This window comes from Microcaecilia unicolor, chromosome 14 (assembly GCF_901765095.1).
Source record: "Microcaecilia unicolor chromosome 14, aMicUni1.1, whole genome shotgun sequence".
In the NCBI taxonomy this organism is placed as follows: domain Eukaryota; kingdom Metazoa; phylum Chordata; class Amphibia; order Gymnophiona; family Siphonopidae; genus Microcaecilia; species Microcaecilia unicolor.
Window position 1 is genome coordinate 49,136,474 of NC_044044.1, and position 15,242 is coordinate 49,151,715.

The 15,242-nt window shown below is 41.7% G+C and overlaps 1 protein-coding gene across 1 annotated transcript in view; it reads left to right on the forward strand.

Moving 5' to 3' along the window:
• The window catches only part of COPA (coatomer protein complex subunit alpha), a 72,699-nt gene that overhangs the window by 9,606 nt on the left and 47,851 nt on the right, over window positions 1-15,242 (forward strand). Inside the window, exons 5-10 of the mRNA XM_030186392.1 lie at window positions 464-540; window positions 1,704-1,813; window positions 7,406-7,515; window positions 8,036-8,135; window positions 8,535-8,670; window positions 10,320-10,402. Of these exons, the coding sequence (XP_030042252.1) occupies window positions 464-540; window positions 1,704-1,813; window positions 7,406-7,515; window positions 8,036-8,135; window positions 8,535-8,670; window positions 10,320-10,402 (616 nt within the window). The remainder of the gene's footprint in view (window positions 1-463; window positions 541-1,703; window positions 1,814-7,405; window positions 7,516-8,035; window positions 8,136-8,534; window positions 8,671-10,319; window positions 10,403-15,242) is intronic.

Consider the following 15,242-nt stretch of genomic DNA (forward strand, 5'->3'; position numbering starts at 1 on the left):
CACGTGCTAACTTTTAGCACATACTAAAAATGTGCACCTTAGTAAACGGGACCCTAAGGGCCTCTTTTACTAAACCATGCTACTGATTCCCACACGGCGGATGCGACACAACTCATTCAAAATTAATGGGCTGCAGTGCATTTGCCATGCTAGGAATCGCTAGTGCAGTTTAGTGAAAGAGGTCCTATGTCTGTGCAGTTCTCTTGCTGTAAGTGTCCTTGATTTGGTTGTTTATATATGTGTGTCTGGCAAGGAACGAATTTAAAGTGGTTTGCTCATGAGGTAGCAGAATCATGTTGCTTCAGTGAATTTCATTCTCCAACATCCTTTCTTTGCCCAGAACTTGATAAATTGTGAATCACAGCCATATGGGAACTTCCGTGTTAGTTGCTTTCCTTCATCTGTTATTTAAGGGATTTGTTTGTTTCAATTTCAATTATTTTGATTTTTTTTTTCCTTCCAGGAATATCCTTGGATCCTGAGTGCTTCTGATGATCAGACTATACGAATTTGGAACTGGCAATCTAGGACCTGTGTCTGGTAAACACTACAGAAATAGAGAGCCTGGATAGATAGATAGCCATAGCAGAGGGACAGATATCTCTCATGTTTGTGTTTTGTAGTCGGCATCGGAGTGAGGAGAGTTTTGCTTACGGGCCGCATAGCATCTGTTTGTGAAATCAGGGTATGATGAGATGAAATAATAGGCTGGCTCAGTGGATGTGAGAACACTGTTTTAAGCCTGTAAAATTGCCTTTATTAAATCTTGAAGTGCATTTCTCTAGTTTGGCCAGCGGGTGGTGTATGTTTTATGTTAAAGCTGTTATAGAAAAGTGAATGCCCTCTTTTAGTTTTACTTAGTGAAGAAGTGAATCTACAGTACTGTGAGCAGTATACTTTTAAAACTTGTTTACTGGGTTCTGATTGGCCTGGAGTTTGAAATTACCTAGCAGTTGCAGACTGTTGCTTCAGTCTTAGCCCGGGAGAAAAGAGAGACAGATCTCTTTGCTGAGGCTTGGTGAATTATATGTCCTGATCTTCCTAGATACTGTTTAGACAGTATGCACATGTTTAGTTAGTGTTATAAGTGATCCATATTTCAGTTACCTGTTACTGTTTCTAATTGCACTATTTTGTTTCACTGTTTAATTTTTAAGACAGTAAACAATGTTTAGGTTATTTCTGTCTGGACTGATAAAGAATCCTGGTGGTTTGTGTGTTGGGTCTGTGAGTGCTTTCTGGGAATTGTGGGACCACTGGGAATGTGGCTCCATTAACCTAGAAATCACTGGGGATAATTTGAGAGCAAGAGACTCACCCAGAGGCGGTTGTGACCCAGTCGGTGGGAGGAGGGTGCTAGTGTAGAGCACAAGCAGCAGGTGCAGGCGGACCTGCGCTGTGTTGAGGAGTATACCGTCTAAGTGGTCACGGGGTAACCCCAGGCAGGTGGCTAGGCATTTCATGACAGTGGGCAAGTAGGCTAAAAAAATGGGCGTGGGCTTTTATCAGGTAGGGGGTGGTTGTACTTGTAGCTTAGTAACACTAGAGTGCTGTGTTCAAGTCCTGTGTGTTAAAGTAGACTGTAAAGTATATATGTCTTCACACAGTAGAGCTAAGATATCGGATTTAGAGGATCTGTTTTCTCTAATCTCTGCACGTTGTACACATTTTTCAGTATATATTTTTTCTTTTGTCATCTGCAGTGTGCTGACGGGCCATAATCACTATGTGATGTGTGCCCAGTTTCACCCTTCCGAAGACTTGGTGGTGTCGGCCAGCTTGGACCAAACTGTTCGCGTTTGGGATATTTCTGGTGAGCTGCCCTGGTTGAGAGGGTATGCAGTGGGTGAGGCCCAGCGTGAAACTGCAATGACTGAATATGTTCCATTCAGGAGTAGTGTCCCAAAAGGGGGAACTACTGGTCTTAAGAGTTTTTATGCTGATAACCCCTCCCTCTCCCCCAATATCATAACTCAATCAACGTAAGAGCATCGGAAGAGTTGTATTCAATGCATTTGTCTTGGTCCATTAACAGACTGGGATGGGCTGGAGAAGACTTCGATGATATCTCCAGTAGTTGGAATCTAAAGATAGTGCCAGGTGGACTTCTACAGTCTTGTGTCCCAGTAATGGCAAAGAAACACTAGAATCGATTATTTTAATACCACATTCATTGTTGGTTTAATCATGAATTGATAATGATGGTGACTGTTGGGCAAGCTGGATGGATCATTCAGGTCTTTATCTGCCATCATCTACTATATTATGTTTGTGTGATTAACAGGCTATCATGCACTTAATCCCTTAGTTATAACGTGGGAGAAGCCCAAGATCTTCCATAAAATACAGTTTGACCACTGTTTTTTTTTATCAGTAAAGAGCCAAATGTCTTCATAGCTGAGCAAGATTTGAGCCACTTCTTTGTCTGATTTTGCCAGAGATACTCTGAATTGCTTGGATTTTATATTTTATTTAGTTGGCTTTAGCACGTATGTTCAGTTTTAATAGAATTGCAAAGCTAAGGTTCTAGATTGCATTGTAATAGCAGCCAAGATGACTATTGTCTTCTCATCACACAATAGTATTATGGTAATTAAATGCTCACATCCTTGAATATATTCCCACAGTCTGCATTATCATTTATTAAAGTAAAGCAACACAAAAATGTAATCACCAGTTTGGTTCAGGGAAGGCTATTATCCCTCACCCAGCAGAATCAGAAGGGGTGGAGGAGAGGTAAAAGATTTTTTTTGTACTGCTAGTGTGATCAGGGTAGTTTACTGCAAAATAATACATTGCTAAAGCGATAAAATCAAAATACACTAAATAAAGAGTCATACCATGACAGCAATGAGCTTATTCTTAGGTTACCCTGGTGCTTGTGCTGGAAGATGTGTGCTCAGGCCTCAGGCTGACAACAAACCCCCAGGTTAGAGCAGAGGCGTGTATCAGAATTGTTGAGTGAAAGTTTATTCTGCTGGTATTGGGTATGAAATGAGAGAAAACGAAGGCCTCTCATCACCTGGAAGTTTCATCATTGCAGTTTTTCGCTTGGGCAGCCCTTCTGCTTTGTTCAGGTACACAAGCAGACTTGACCAGCTCTGTGTGCAGTTGAGGGCAAAGGAGGGCAGAGCTCTGTTTGCTCCCCTTTCTTCATCTGCCAACATGAGGTCCAACTTATCTGTTCTATCAGTAACACGCAGCTCTGAGCTACACCCTCTTCCTCTCTCTCTCTCTCTCCCCCTGACTACAGCTACATTCGGTTATTTTGGTATACAGAAGTCTTCCAGCTGATCTGCAATTCCCACATTCAGATTACATAAGAATAGCCATCTAGCCCAGTATCCTGCTTCCAAAAGTGGCCAGTCCAGGGTCACAAGTACCTGACAGAAACCCAATTAGTAGCAACATTCCATGCTTCTACTAATTGGGTTTCTGCGAGGTACTTGTGTAGTGGAAGGACATCTCATAGAATAAAGGAGAGGGAAGGGCTTAGAAATCGATAATTTGTTGAGTTTTTTTTATTCCATAAAAGGCTGGGATTTCTTTTTAAGAGATTGAACTATAGGTCTGAAGTGGCATGGTATTAATCAGATTTGCCTTGTCCTTCAATGATCAATAGTTTGCAAGCACTGGTGTCAGTGGTTGGAGAAGTGCATCCTTCATTTAATATCCAAAGAGAGAGAGAGAGACAGAATTGGTGGTATTTTACATTAATTGCCTGCCTGCAGCATTAAACTGCATGGAAATCTCTGAACCGAACTAATTTCAAAATCGCCCACTGCTCACTTTGCCTGTGGAGTGATGGGAATCATTTCGAGAGCCTGCACTCTGACCTAAAGTAGCCATTAACCCAAGGAGGCGTGTCTCTAATAGTACTTCTAATACTTAGTGTTGTCATGATTAATGGCCGTAAAAGGTGGCCTGCACAGAAGAGATCATGGCCGTATTTGTTATGAGCTTCCTACCACCATAGCGTTTCTCAACCATGTTTAAATCCCTGCAAGAAGTAATTAACTGGCATGTTGTTTGTAATTATTAGAAGAGTAAACTGCCTTGTACTAAAGTGACTAGTTCTCTTTCATGGTTTCTTGCTTTGTGGATACTCTTGTATCCTGAAATCAAACTTAGCGATCAGTTTTACAGCTGGAGGTGGAAATTAAGCATGCGTTGCTTCTCTTATATTCACCCTATTTGTGTGGCTCACCTGAATGCCTTGTATATAAGTAGATGCCTTTCTTTTCTGTTTCTCATCTCGCTTGCATATTAGTTCTGCTTACTGCTGCCTCCCTGCTCTCTCCCCACTATCAAAACTCATGGGAAGCTGGTTCATTTTGTCCTTGTTTGTCCTCTTATCCTTCTTGATCCGTGCAGTCACAGCAGAAATTTCTCATTTGTCGTTCAGCGTCATCTTACATCTTGTCAGAGGCTCAAGTATCTCCTGGGTTGGAGCTCCTTGTGCTTTTTTTTTGTTTGTTTTTGGAGCAGTTTGACACTGTATGCAAATCTCCTCCCCAAAGCTGCAAGTTCAAACCAGGAGCAAGACATTTAGGACTTCAGTCAAAACAATATGTGCAGTGCATGTGACCTAACTGTACAGGGTGAACAAATGCTCACTTTGTAAGGTATTTCTGGGTTTTGGTGAAAAAAAAATTTCATTTTTCCTTTTCAAGCATCTAACACACTCGGGAGGGTATTCTATAAATAGTGCTGAAATATTGGCACCAAATAAATCAGCGTGGAGCGCTATTCTGAAAATGGCGCTTGGAGCCCGTTTCCATGCCAAAAGTTGAGTGCCGGAATTTACTCCCATCTAAAACCTGGCGTAAATGCTGGCACTCAGTTCTGGGCATTTTGGCACGGAAATGGGACTATTCTATAACTCAGTGTGCAACTTTCTGTAATGTCCCTGACATGCCCATGCACCTCCCATGGCCACGAGAGCAGTTAGTCGCCATGCACAAATTTTATGGGTGCCAGTCAACCATAATAGGACCCAATTATTGATGATAATTAGCTCACTAGCCAATTAATTTCTGCGCAGATCTCTGATCCATGTGCAGATTTTGTCACCAAAATCTTTGTGCCTTATATAGACTCCCCTGTTGCTCCTGGAATGGTCAGCTTTATGGACGATGGGAGCCCCATTTTATGCTCAGAAATGGTGTTTCGATAGCACACTCACACTGTGCTCTGTCTTTCTGAGAGCTTCCACTTTCAGACGTGGCAATACTGGTGCATCCAGGCCCATTCAGTCCTCACTGAGACTTTGTAGATCTTTCCACATTTGTATGTTTTGTTTTTTTTTGTTGTGTATTAGTTATTTGATGTAGTGGAGGTTTTTTTGCTGGTTTGTTTTTATTATTGTAAGCTGCCTGGCTCTTTTTTTTTTTTTGTTACATTTGTACCCCGCGCTTTCCCACTCATGGCAGGCTCAATGCGTCTTACATGGGGCAATGGAGGGTTAAGTGACTTGCCCAGCGTCACAAGGAGCTGCCTGTGCCTGAAGTGGGAATCGAACTCAGTTCCTCAGTTCCCCAAGACCAAAGTCCACCGCCCTAACCTCTAGGCCACTCCTCCACTTGTCTGGTAAGGCGGGGTATTGTTTAATAAAATTTAAACTGGTCAGTGACAATGTGATAGTTTTTGCAAGGATCAGGGCAGGAAATGATTGGATATCATGGAAGGAGCAATGTCGAGTACACCAAGTGATAACTTGGAAAGGACTATCCAGATGCCTTTTTTAACTCTAAATGTGAAAACCTATATCATTCTGGCTATACTGCATTTTAGTGTGAAATGGAAAGAGGGTTAAGTGTAGCCTGAAAGATTTTTATAAACCAAAATCTTATTCGTGAACAGCAGTGAAATTAAAAAAAAAATAGGAGGAAAAAAGTCTTCAAAAAAGCTGATAGGAACCAGTAAAAGATCTTTATCACGCACAGGACTGTGAGTTATTGGGGAATGGGGCAGGTTGTTTATCCCCTTTTAAATTCAAGGATCATGCAAATTGAAACATCCATAAATTTGAAGAGCATTTCTGAGTCGGCCTGGCTGCAATAACTGCAGACCTGGATTCAGTTCTTGGGTTGGCAGATGCAGTGTTCACAGTCCCTGGGGTAAAAAGAGTACAGCCATTGCTTAAAGGTTACAGCTAGTAGTGGCCAGAGGTAGGAGGTCCAAGAGCCAGGTTTCACAGTCTGAGAGCCATCCAGCCTAGGACTGGCTACAGTGCCTGAGAGAGGATATAAAACTACCTCAGGCAGTTTTGAATGAAGGCTGATGGCACTGTTGTCCAATAGAGAATGTTCTGATTCCAGTTAGAATATTTATTTATAAACCACCTTCATCCAAGGCGGGAGTATAAAAACATGCATAATAAAATACAGACAAATCCCAAAGGAGCATGAGGAAACTGCTGGGTCAAAAACTATTTAGAGAGGACCCCAAATTATAACCAATTTAAAATGTCACACATGAAATGTCTCTCAAGTTCCTGTGAGTTTTGTCCAGCAGAAGATCTCATTACATATTGGCCATGAGTAGCCTAGTGGTTAGGGCCACAGTCTGTGACCAGGATTTGAATCCCACTGACTCTCCTTTTGGCCTTGTGCAAATCACCTGAGTCCTCTGAGGACAGGAAATACATGTGCAATTAACTTGCCTTGAACTACCACTGGAAATTCTTGAGCCCCTCCCTACCTCTCTACCCTCATCTCCCCTTACGTTCCTACCCGCAAACTCCGCTCTCAAGACAAATCCCTCCTTTCAGTACCCTTCTCCTCCACCGCCAACTCCAGGCTCCGCCCTTTCTGCCTCGCCTCACCCCATGCTTGGAATAAACTCCCTGAGCCCATACGCCAGGCCCCTTCCCTACCCATCTTCAAATCCTTGCTCAAAGCCCACCTCTTCAATGTCGCCTTCGGCACCTAACCACTACACCTCTACTCAGGAAATCTAGACTGCCCCAACTTGACATTTCGTCCTTTAGATTGTAAGCTCTTTTGAGCAGGGACCGTCCTTTGTTAATTTGTACAGCGCTGCGAAACCCTAGTAGCGCTCTAGAAATGTTAAGTAGTAGTAGTAAATACTAAAAATAAAATAAATAAGGACCTGGAGTCCTGTCACTAGCATTCTGTGCAGTGGTATTTTCCTCACCCTTCCCCAAAACACAAACTAAGCTATGGTTTATATCTCAGGCCCGGTTTGACCTTGCAGTTTTGTAGTAGGAGAGTACAGAAAGAGTACAAGGAAACCTTGGCATCTTTCTTCTTTATTTTTCCCTTACATTTCTCATTGATTTATATCCCAGCGCTTTCCCTTTGCTTCTAGTAGCAGGACTGTTTTCTGTGTATGACTTAACCTTGCACTTCTTCCTCCTCCCTTGCTAATTCCTACCCGAAAGGCCTGAGAAAGAAGAACCTGTCTCCTGGAGCCGTGGAGTCAGACATCCGGGGAATAACTGGGGTGGATCTATTCGGGACCACAGATGCAGTGGTGAAGCACGTGCTTGAGGTACTGTATGCTTAGAGCTGGCCCATCATATCTGTAATAGCTGGACAGAAGCTGAAAAACTGCAAATATTTTTACATTTACTTTTTATGTTGTTGTTGCAGTTCTCCCTTTTACTTAAATATTGTTTTGTTTTTTTTAATGTATGTAATTATGAATACAAACATTATTAGTCAAGTAATATATATGACCCAGGCTGTGTGCTGTTCAGTGCTTGAGGCCTTAATTCGCTTTCCTTAATTTTCAGAGGAGGATTTATTCTGGCTTCTGTGATTTATCTGCAGCTTCACCTTAGAGCAGAGTTAGGTACATGGCATTGGACTTGGCGTCCCGTTGCCCTCAGAGATAGCTGGTGAGGCTAGCATGAAGCTGTTGAATATGAGTTTTAGCCCTTACAAATTGTGTTCATTTGTGGTTACCACCCAGACCCGTAGGCATTTTAGCCAAATCAACAAAAAGGTTTCCATTTTTCTGTGCTATGTCTAAGCTCAGGATCCTCTCTTAAATGGGCTCTCTGCTGCAGGGGCACGACCGTGGTGTGAACTGGGCTGCCTTTCATCCCACAATGCCTCTAATTGTTTCTGGGGCAGACGACAGGCAGGTCAAGATCTGGAGGATGAACGGTAAGCCGATGTAATAACCTCTCAATAGGAATGTTGAGAATGGTAGTTAGTGAGATAGTCGTCTTCAGCTGTTCCTATTGTCTGCACACATGTGAATAAACAGGGTGCCTTCTGTTCCTTTTCTGTTGGAGATATTGGATACAGCCTCCTTATAAAGCCCGAATCTTTTAGTATGTGTAAAGTTGTCTTATGCTAGATTTGGTGGGTGCAAATTTCAGTTCTGTGGCAGGTTGCATCCTTGCAAGCTATATTCCTGTTGACAAAATAAAACATATCAAAGGTACTGTCTAAGCAGATATTGGGCTGTTTTAAGCTATATCAGAGAAATGGGGTGAATTCTGTCTTTATTGTAATGGAAATCTCAGGCCCTTTTTTGGTTTTATCTTTATCCTGGTTTAGAATCAAAAGCTTGGGAGGTAGACACCTGCCGAGGTCACTATAACAATGTCTCGTGCGCCGTCTTCCACCCCCGGCAGGAGCTGATCCTCAGCAACTCTGAGGATAAGAGCATCCGTGTGTGGGACATGTCTAAGCGGTGAGCTCCAGGACTACAACTAACCACCCTTTTCTCTGTTACCTTGTATAATGTGTGTGTGGTGCGGGGACATAATTGTAGAATTACTGAAAACTAAAGGTCATCCACTCTGGTGCTTTGATGTTGCCACCTTCTTATATAGCATTTGCAGTGAGCAAGCCATCTCGTTTATGTAATGTGAATTATGTGGCAAGGCTGCTTTCCTTGAGAATTCCTGAGCCAATATATTAGTATGCCTGAAGCCCCCAGCAGGAGAAAGATAAAGTGGAAGCAAAGACTTTTAGGGCCCTGTTTACTAAGCTGCGCTGAAGGCACGCAAACGTTTTAGCACCTTTATATCATTTAGTCCTGAAATGTATGGGAGAGCAAACGGAAAATTTCCAAGAAACTAAAAAAGAAAAGAAAATTACACATATTATAATGCACCCAGTAGTTAATCTAAATCAAAGTCAAATATAATGGTAAGTGAAACTTCCTTTTTAAATTACATTACATTAATGGAACCTTATAACCTGCATTTACCAATTGAAGTTCAATGCGGCTTACAATAAAAGTATAACTAGACAACATGTAGGAATTCTATAATACAAAAGTACAAAATGTCAAATTATTCACAGTGCTGCTAATTTCCTATATAAAAATGTCTTCAACAATATTTGAAAAGAAAGATAATTAGACTCAAAGATAAATGCTGCCTGATAGAATAATGTACTAGTATGTACCCCATGAAATCTAATGCTTTTAATGGTAGGAAGGCCTAATAAAAACCTTTTGCCTTGTCATTCTTCAAGATACACCCTGCAGCAGTTGGAATTGAGGTTGCATATAAGAAGGCAAATCACTATACAAAAATTTTAAAACAAAGCTTAAAATATAGCCTTCCGTTTGAGATAAAAGTAGAAAGTTGTATTGGTTCATAAAATACATGTTTTAAATATTTAAACTGGTTAACTTTCTAATGATATTTTAAAAAGAAGAAAGCCCCGTAACTGAAAGAGGAAGCATTCAAACTAAACAATTAAAAAAAAGATGAATCACGATACTTGAAAAAAACTTCTGGCAACCTGTCTTCGATCTGCCAATAACACTGGAGTCACTATTAAAGTATCATGGATTCATGTTGCTCTCCTTTCTTGTTGGTAAAGAGTAAATCCTTGAAGTAGAAGGTATTGGTTCCTGAGGAATTTGCAAGAAACCATCACCTTTAGAGAATTAGAAACAATATGTGGGCTAACCATATGCAGCTGTGCTGAAGACCCGGGTTTAATTGAAAGGTTGGGCTTCTGTCCCTTGGGTCAGCTGGGTCTGGGAGTGCTGCGGAGATTGTTCACAGTCCTTTAGAAGGTAATGAGGAGGTGGCTCAGCTGTGACATCTAACTAGAGAACGCTGTGGTCTGTGGCCACTGCAGTAGCTAGACAGAGGCATTACGAAATGGTGGAGGGGTTAAGCCCAGGTAGTTGGCAAAAAAAAAAAAATCCAAGACAAGTATTTCTGTATTATAATCCCAGTTTAAAAACTAGAATTAGTGCATGCAGTATTAAAAGGGACAGAAGTGGGTAGGGCACTTACTCCCGTTTCCTTCACCAGTGAGCTGAGTTCTTGGTTTTCTGTCCTTCCAAGGTTTTTGTACCTTCCTTTTTCATTGCAGAACTGGGGTGCAGACCTTCCGCAGGGACCATGATCGTTTCTGGGTACTCGCTGCCCACACCAACCTGAATCTGTTTGCTGCAGGTAAAGATCTGTTCACAGAGCAGGGTCATGATGGCCAGGAACATTGAAAATAATTGGGACTGGCTTTTCTTAATTTAGAGCATCAATGGCAAACCAATATTCCTTAGCATCCCTCCGGATCGGCCCAGGATTGGACTGATGGGTTGTGCTCGCCTTCCAGCAGGTGGAGACTGAGAAAAAAAAACTGTGACTAGAGAGCCAATAAGAGCCCTGGTCATGTGACCCTAGCCTCAGTATTTTCTCAGTCTCCCAGCAGGTAGGAAGTGAGCCCATTAGTCTCTCTTTGTTAGTGTCGGTTTACTCTTTTATTCTGTGCCAGAGGAATTGTTTAGAGGCTTGTTCATCTTGTGGCATTTTTATTGTTGCCTTTAAGCCTCAGGGGTGTTACACTCGGGTGCCCCGGGTCCCTCCCCCTCTACCTCCCCACCTCCCTTCTGATATTTCAAAAAATCTAAGGGAAGGGCTCCCGATTTGACAAGCAAAGGGGTTTTGCCTTTGGGAGAGGCAGCCAGGTTAAAAAAAAAACAGCCTCCAAAAGTAAACCAATAATTATGTTTAATAGTTGCAATAATAGAAATGGTATGTGGTCTCAATGGATTTCTCTTTTGAAGATTACTTCCAGTTCTTCCTGCAGTCATTAGTGTTCTTCTGTTGTGAAATAATGCGTTAACTATACGGTCTGTGCCAGAACCGGTGGTTGGGAGGCGGGGCTGGTGGTTGGGAGGCGGGGATAGTGCTGGGCAGACTTATAGGGTCTGTGCCAGAGCCAGTGGTGGGAGGCGGGGCTGGTGGTTGGGAGGCAGGGATAGTGCTGGGCAGACTTATACGGTCTGTGCCCTGAAGAACACAGGTACAAATCAAAGTAGGGTATACACAAAAAGTAGCAAATATGAGTTATCTTGTTGGGCAGACTGGATGGACCGTGCAGGTCTTTTTCTGCTGTCATCTACTATGTCACTATAACTATAAGTACTTGAACCTTACTAGGTTGCAACATCATGGATATCCACTGCAGAAAATTCTTTTTTTTATATAGATTTTGTTCGCACCTTTTTCAGTAGTAGCTCAAGGGTATTTCCCTGTCTCTCAAGGGCTCACAATCTAATTTTATACCTGAGGCAATAGAGGGGTAAGTGATTTGCTCAAGATCACAAGGAGCAACAGTGTGATTTGAGCCAGGCACCTCTGGATAGCAAGGCCGGTGCTCTAACCACTAGGCTACTCCTTCACTCCCTATTATATCCGACAGAGAGCTTCAGACAGTAGTATGCTCTGATACAGAATCAGTATTGTGGGGATATTTAATTAGGAGAATGCCATTTACTTTGCTATAAATTTTACCTTGTTGAAGCATGGATGTGCTTCTTAAAGGTCTTGCGGCCAGTTGAGATGCTATTCAGGCATTTTATTTCATTAGCATCCTCACCAAATCAGTCCAGAGCCTATGGATTGTACTTGTCAACCAGGTTCTGGATTGGTCTAGTGGGACTAAAAGAAAGAAAAATATCAGTTAAGACCTAATTTCTCCATGTTGGATGTTCGCTGGATTGTTTTATTGTGTAGGGTACTTTTTTGCTTGGAAGGCATCCCCCTTCTGTCTTGGCAGTCTCTAGCCCCGATGCTTTAAAGTGGAGACTCGTTCATGTTTGTTCAGGAAATTTGATATACCACTTTTACTAAATCAGTAGGCCAAAGTGGTTTACAAAAAATAATACAACATAAAAAAACAAGTGTTTTTTTTTTTTTAAATAGGAAAACTGCTCCATGCAAAAGGTGGGCAAAGGTAACTGAAAATTCTTGGGAGGGGGAGGATAAAAATTAACAGGGCAGTGGCTGGCAGCAGAGGATCCTCTAAGGCGCTTGGCCATAGGAGAGCTCAAATAAATGAGTTTTCAACATCTTAAATTTGACATAGCAACATTTGGAGTGAAGACCAGGGGGAAGACCATTCCAAAATGAAAGGGCAAGGAAAAAAAGCTGAGTGTCTAGTCAATTCTCAATGCGCCAGGTGAGGGGAGGGAAGCACCAAATGGTGGGAGTCGAGAGTGAAGGATTCATGAGGTGGTATATGGGCTAGTGAGAGAAGACAGGTAAGGGGGGAACTAAGATAGTAAGCCTTATGGGTTAAACAAAGAATCATAAATTTAACTCTAACCGTAATGGGAAGCCAGTGTAACTATGAGAAGTGGTGTCACTTGATCAAAACATTTAAGAATGTTACGGGGAGCAGTATTCTGTAATGTCTGAATATATTTTAGTTGAGACTGAGGGAGGCCAGCATAAATTACATTACAGTGATCAATACAGGAAATTAAGAAGTTGTGGACCAGTATATGGAGAGCTTGAGTATCCAGAAGGATACGAAGTGAACTTATTTTGCGTAGGGCAAGAAAATCAGCTTTTATAAGATTTGAGACCTGTATATTAAAGGAAAGTTCAGAATCCAATATAATTCCAAGATAGCAAAATGACATAACCAGGGAGATCTGTGCATCCAAAAGGTTAAGGGATTGTGCGGATGGAGAGAGGTCTCCTATGATCCAACATGCTACTATTTTATCCTTATTCAGAACTAGGTGGTGTTCACTAAGTTAAGAAGCAACTTAGTGCAGACACTTCTGTAGGGGGGGCTTATATCCAAACATAAAGAAGAAGTTGGAAAAAAGAGTATCATCCATATAGGTAAATCCCTTGATATCTGTGTCTTGGATGATAGTAGCTAAGATACTTGGAAAAATATCGAAAAGGAGAGGGGATAGTATGGAACCCTGTGTAACACCACTGGGGACTGGAAGAGTAACCGAAGTAGACAATTGGGTAGAAACTGTAAAGGCTCAATCATTGAGAAAAGATTTAAACCATTTAAGAACCTGGCCTCGAAGACCAATGTCAAATAGATGTGATAAAAGGAGAGAAAGATTAAAAATATTGAAAGCAGAAGAAGTCAAGAGAAGCGAAGGGACGAATGAAGACTACTGAGGAGAGCTGTTATAATTTGTGTCTGAAACCTGCTTGGAGAGGATGAAGAATCAAAGAACTCTCTAAATGAGATGAGATCTTCTCGGTAAGTTTGGACAGAAAGCACAAATTTGAAACGGTGATAGCTTGCACCTTCCAGTGGTTCTACAGTGTGCTTCTTTAAGGTGGGGCAAACTAAGGCCTGTTTCCATAGATGGGGCACAGTGCCTGAGGTAAGGCTGTGGAAAACAACTGCATATGCAAAAGGTGGAAGGCCATGATGAGGGATCTTAACCCAAGATCTAGGGATAGGGTCTATCGAGCATGTTTTAGGATGCATAATGTCTAACAGGAGAAGAAACTGGACCAAAGATGGTATCGAAAAGGTATCCCAGGTCGCTGAAGTGAATGAGTTGACATGAAAAGAGTTGGATATGAATAGGTCTGGAGGAAGTGAAGAACAGGAGGCTTGTAGGGTAGTTATCTTAGATTGAAAAAGTAGCCTAATGTATCAGCAGAAGGCATCAAAATAGATGATGAAGGAAGGGATGTTAAGGAATTAACAACTCAGAATAATTGTTTACACGAAAAAGAGGGAGAGTTGATTAACCGGGAGAAGTAAGCTTGCTTTGCTTTTTTTAAATGAAGTCTATAGGTACGGTTTGCTATTCTGACTCAAGGTAAAGAAGATGGAGTGCTAGATTTACACCAAAGGTACTCAGCTCTTCTAAGCCATTGTTTTAAAAGGTGTAAAGGCCCTGTTGGAACCACAGATTTTTACGAGAATTGGAGTAGGAGGAAGTGTAAAGAGGAGCAAAAGAACTGAAGTGAGAACTAAGAATATCATTCCAACAAGAGGGTTGTTCTTCTAGAGTAGGGTTAAATGGTCAGTATTCTCAATGGAGAAGGGTAGATAGTGGGGTTCCCCAGGGGTCTGTGCAGGGACCGCTGCTTTTTAACATATTTATAAATGATCTAGAGATGGGGTAACTAGTGAGGTAATTACATTTGCTGATGACACAAAGTTATTCAATCGCAAGAAGATTGTGAAAAATTACAAGAGTACCTTACTAGGCTGGGAGACTGGGCGTCTAAATGGCAGATGACGTTTAATGTAAGCAAGTGCAAAGTGATGCATGTGGGAAAGAGGAACCTGAACTATAGCTATGTAATGCAAGGTTCCACGTTAGGAGTCACCGACCCAGAAAGGGATCTTGGTGTTGTTGATGATACGTTGAAACCTTCTGCTCAGTGTGCTGCGGCGGCTAAGAAAGCAAATAGAATGTTAGGTATTATTAGGAAAGGAATGGAAAACAAAAGTGAGGACGTTATAATGCCTTTGTATCGGTCCATGGTGCGACCGCACCTTGAATATTGTGTTCAATTCTGGCCACCACATCTCAGAAAAGATATAGTGGAACTAGAAAAGGTACAGAGAAGGGCAACAAAAATGATAAAAGGGATGGGACTACTTCCCTATGAGGGAAAGGCTGAAGCGTCTAGGGCTCTTCAGCTTAGAGAAAAGATGGCTGTGATAGAGGTCTATAAAAGAATGAAATGGAACGGGTAGACCTGAGTCGTTTGTTTACTCTTTCCCAAAATACTAGGACTAGGGGGCATACGATGAAGCTACAAAGTAGTAAATTTAATACAAATCAGAGAAAATGTTTCTTCACTCAACGTGTAATTAAACTCTGGAATTCATTGCCAGAGAATGTAAAGGCGGTTAGCTTAGCGGGGTTTAAAAAAGCTCTGGACTGCTTCCTAAAGGAAAAGTCCATAGACCATTATTAAACTGACTTGGGGGAAAATTCACTGCTTATTTCTGGGATAAGCAGCATAAAATATATTGAACTTTTTCGGGATCTTGCCAGGTATTTGT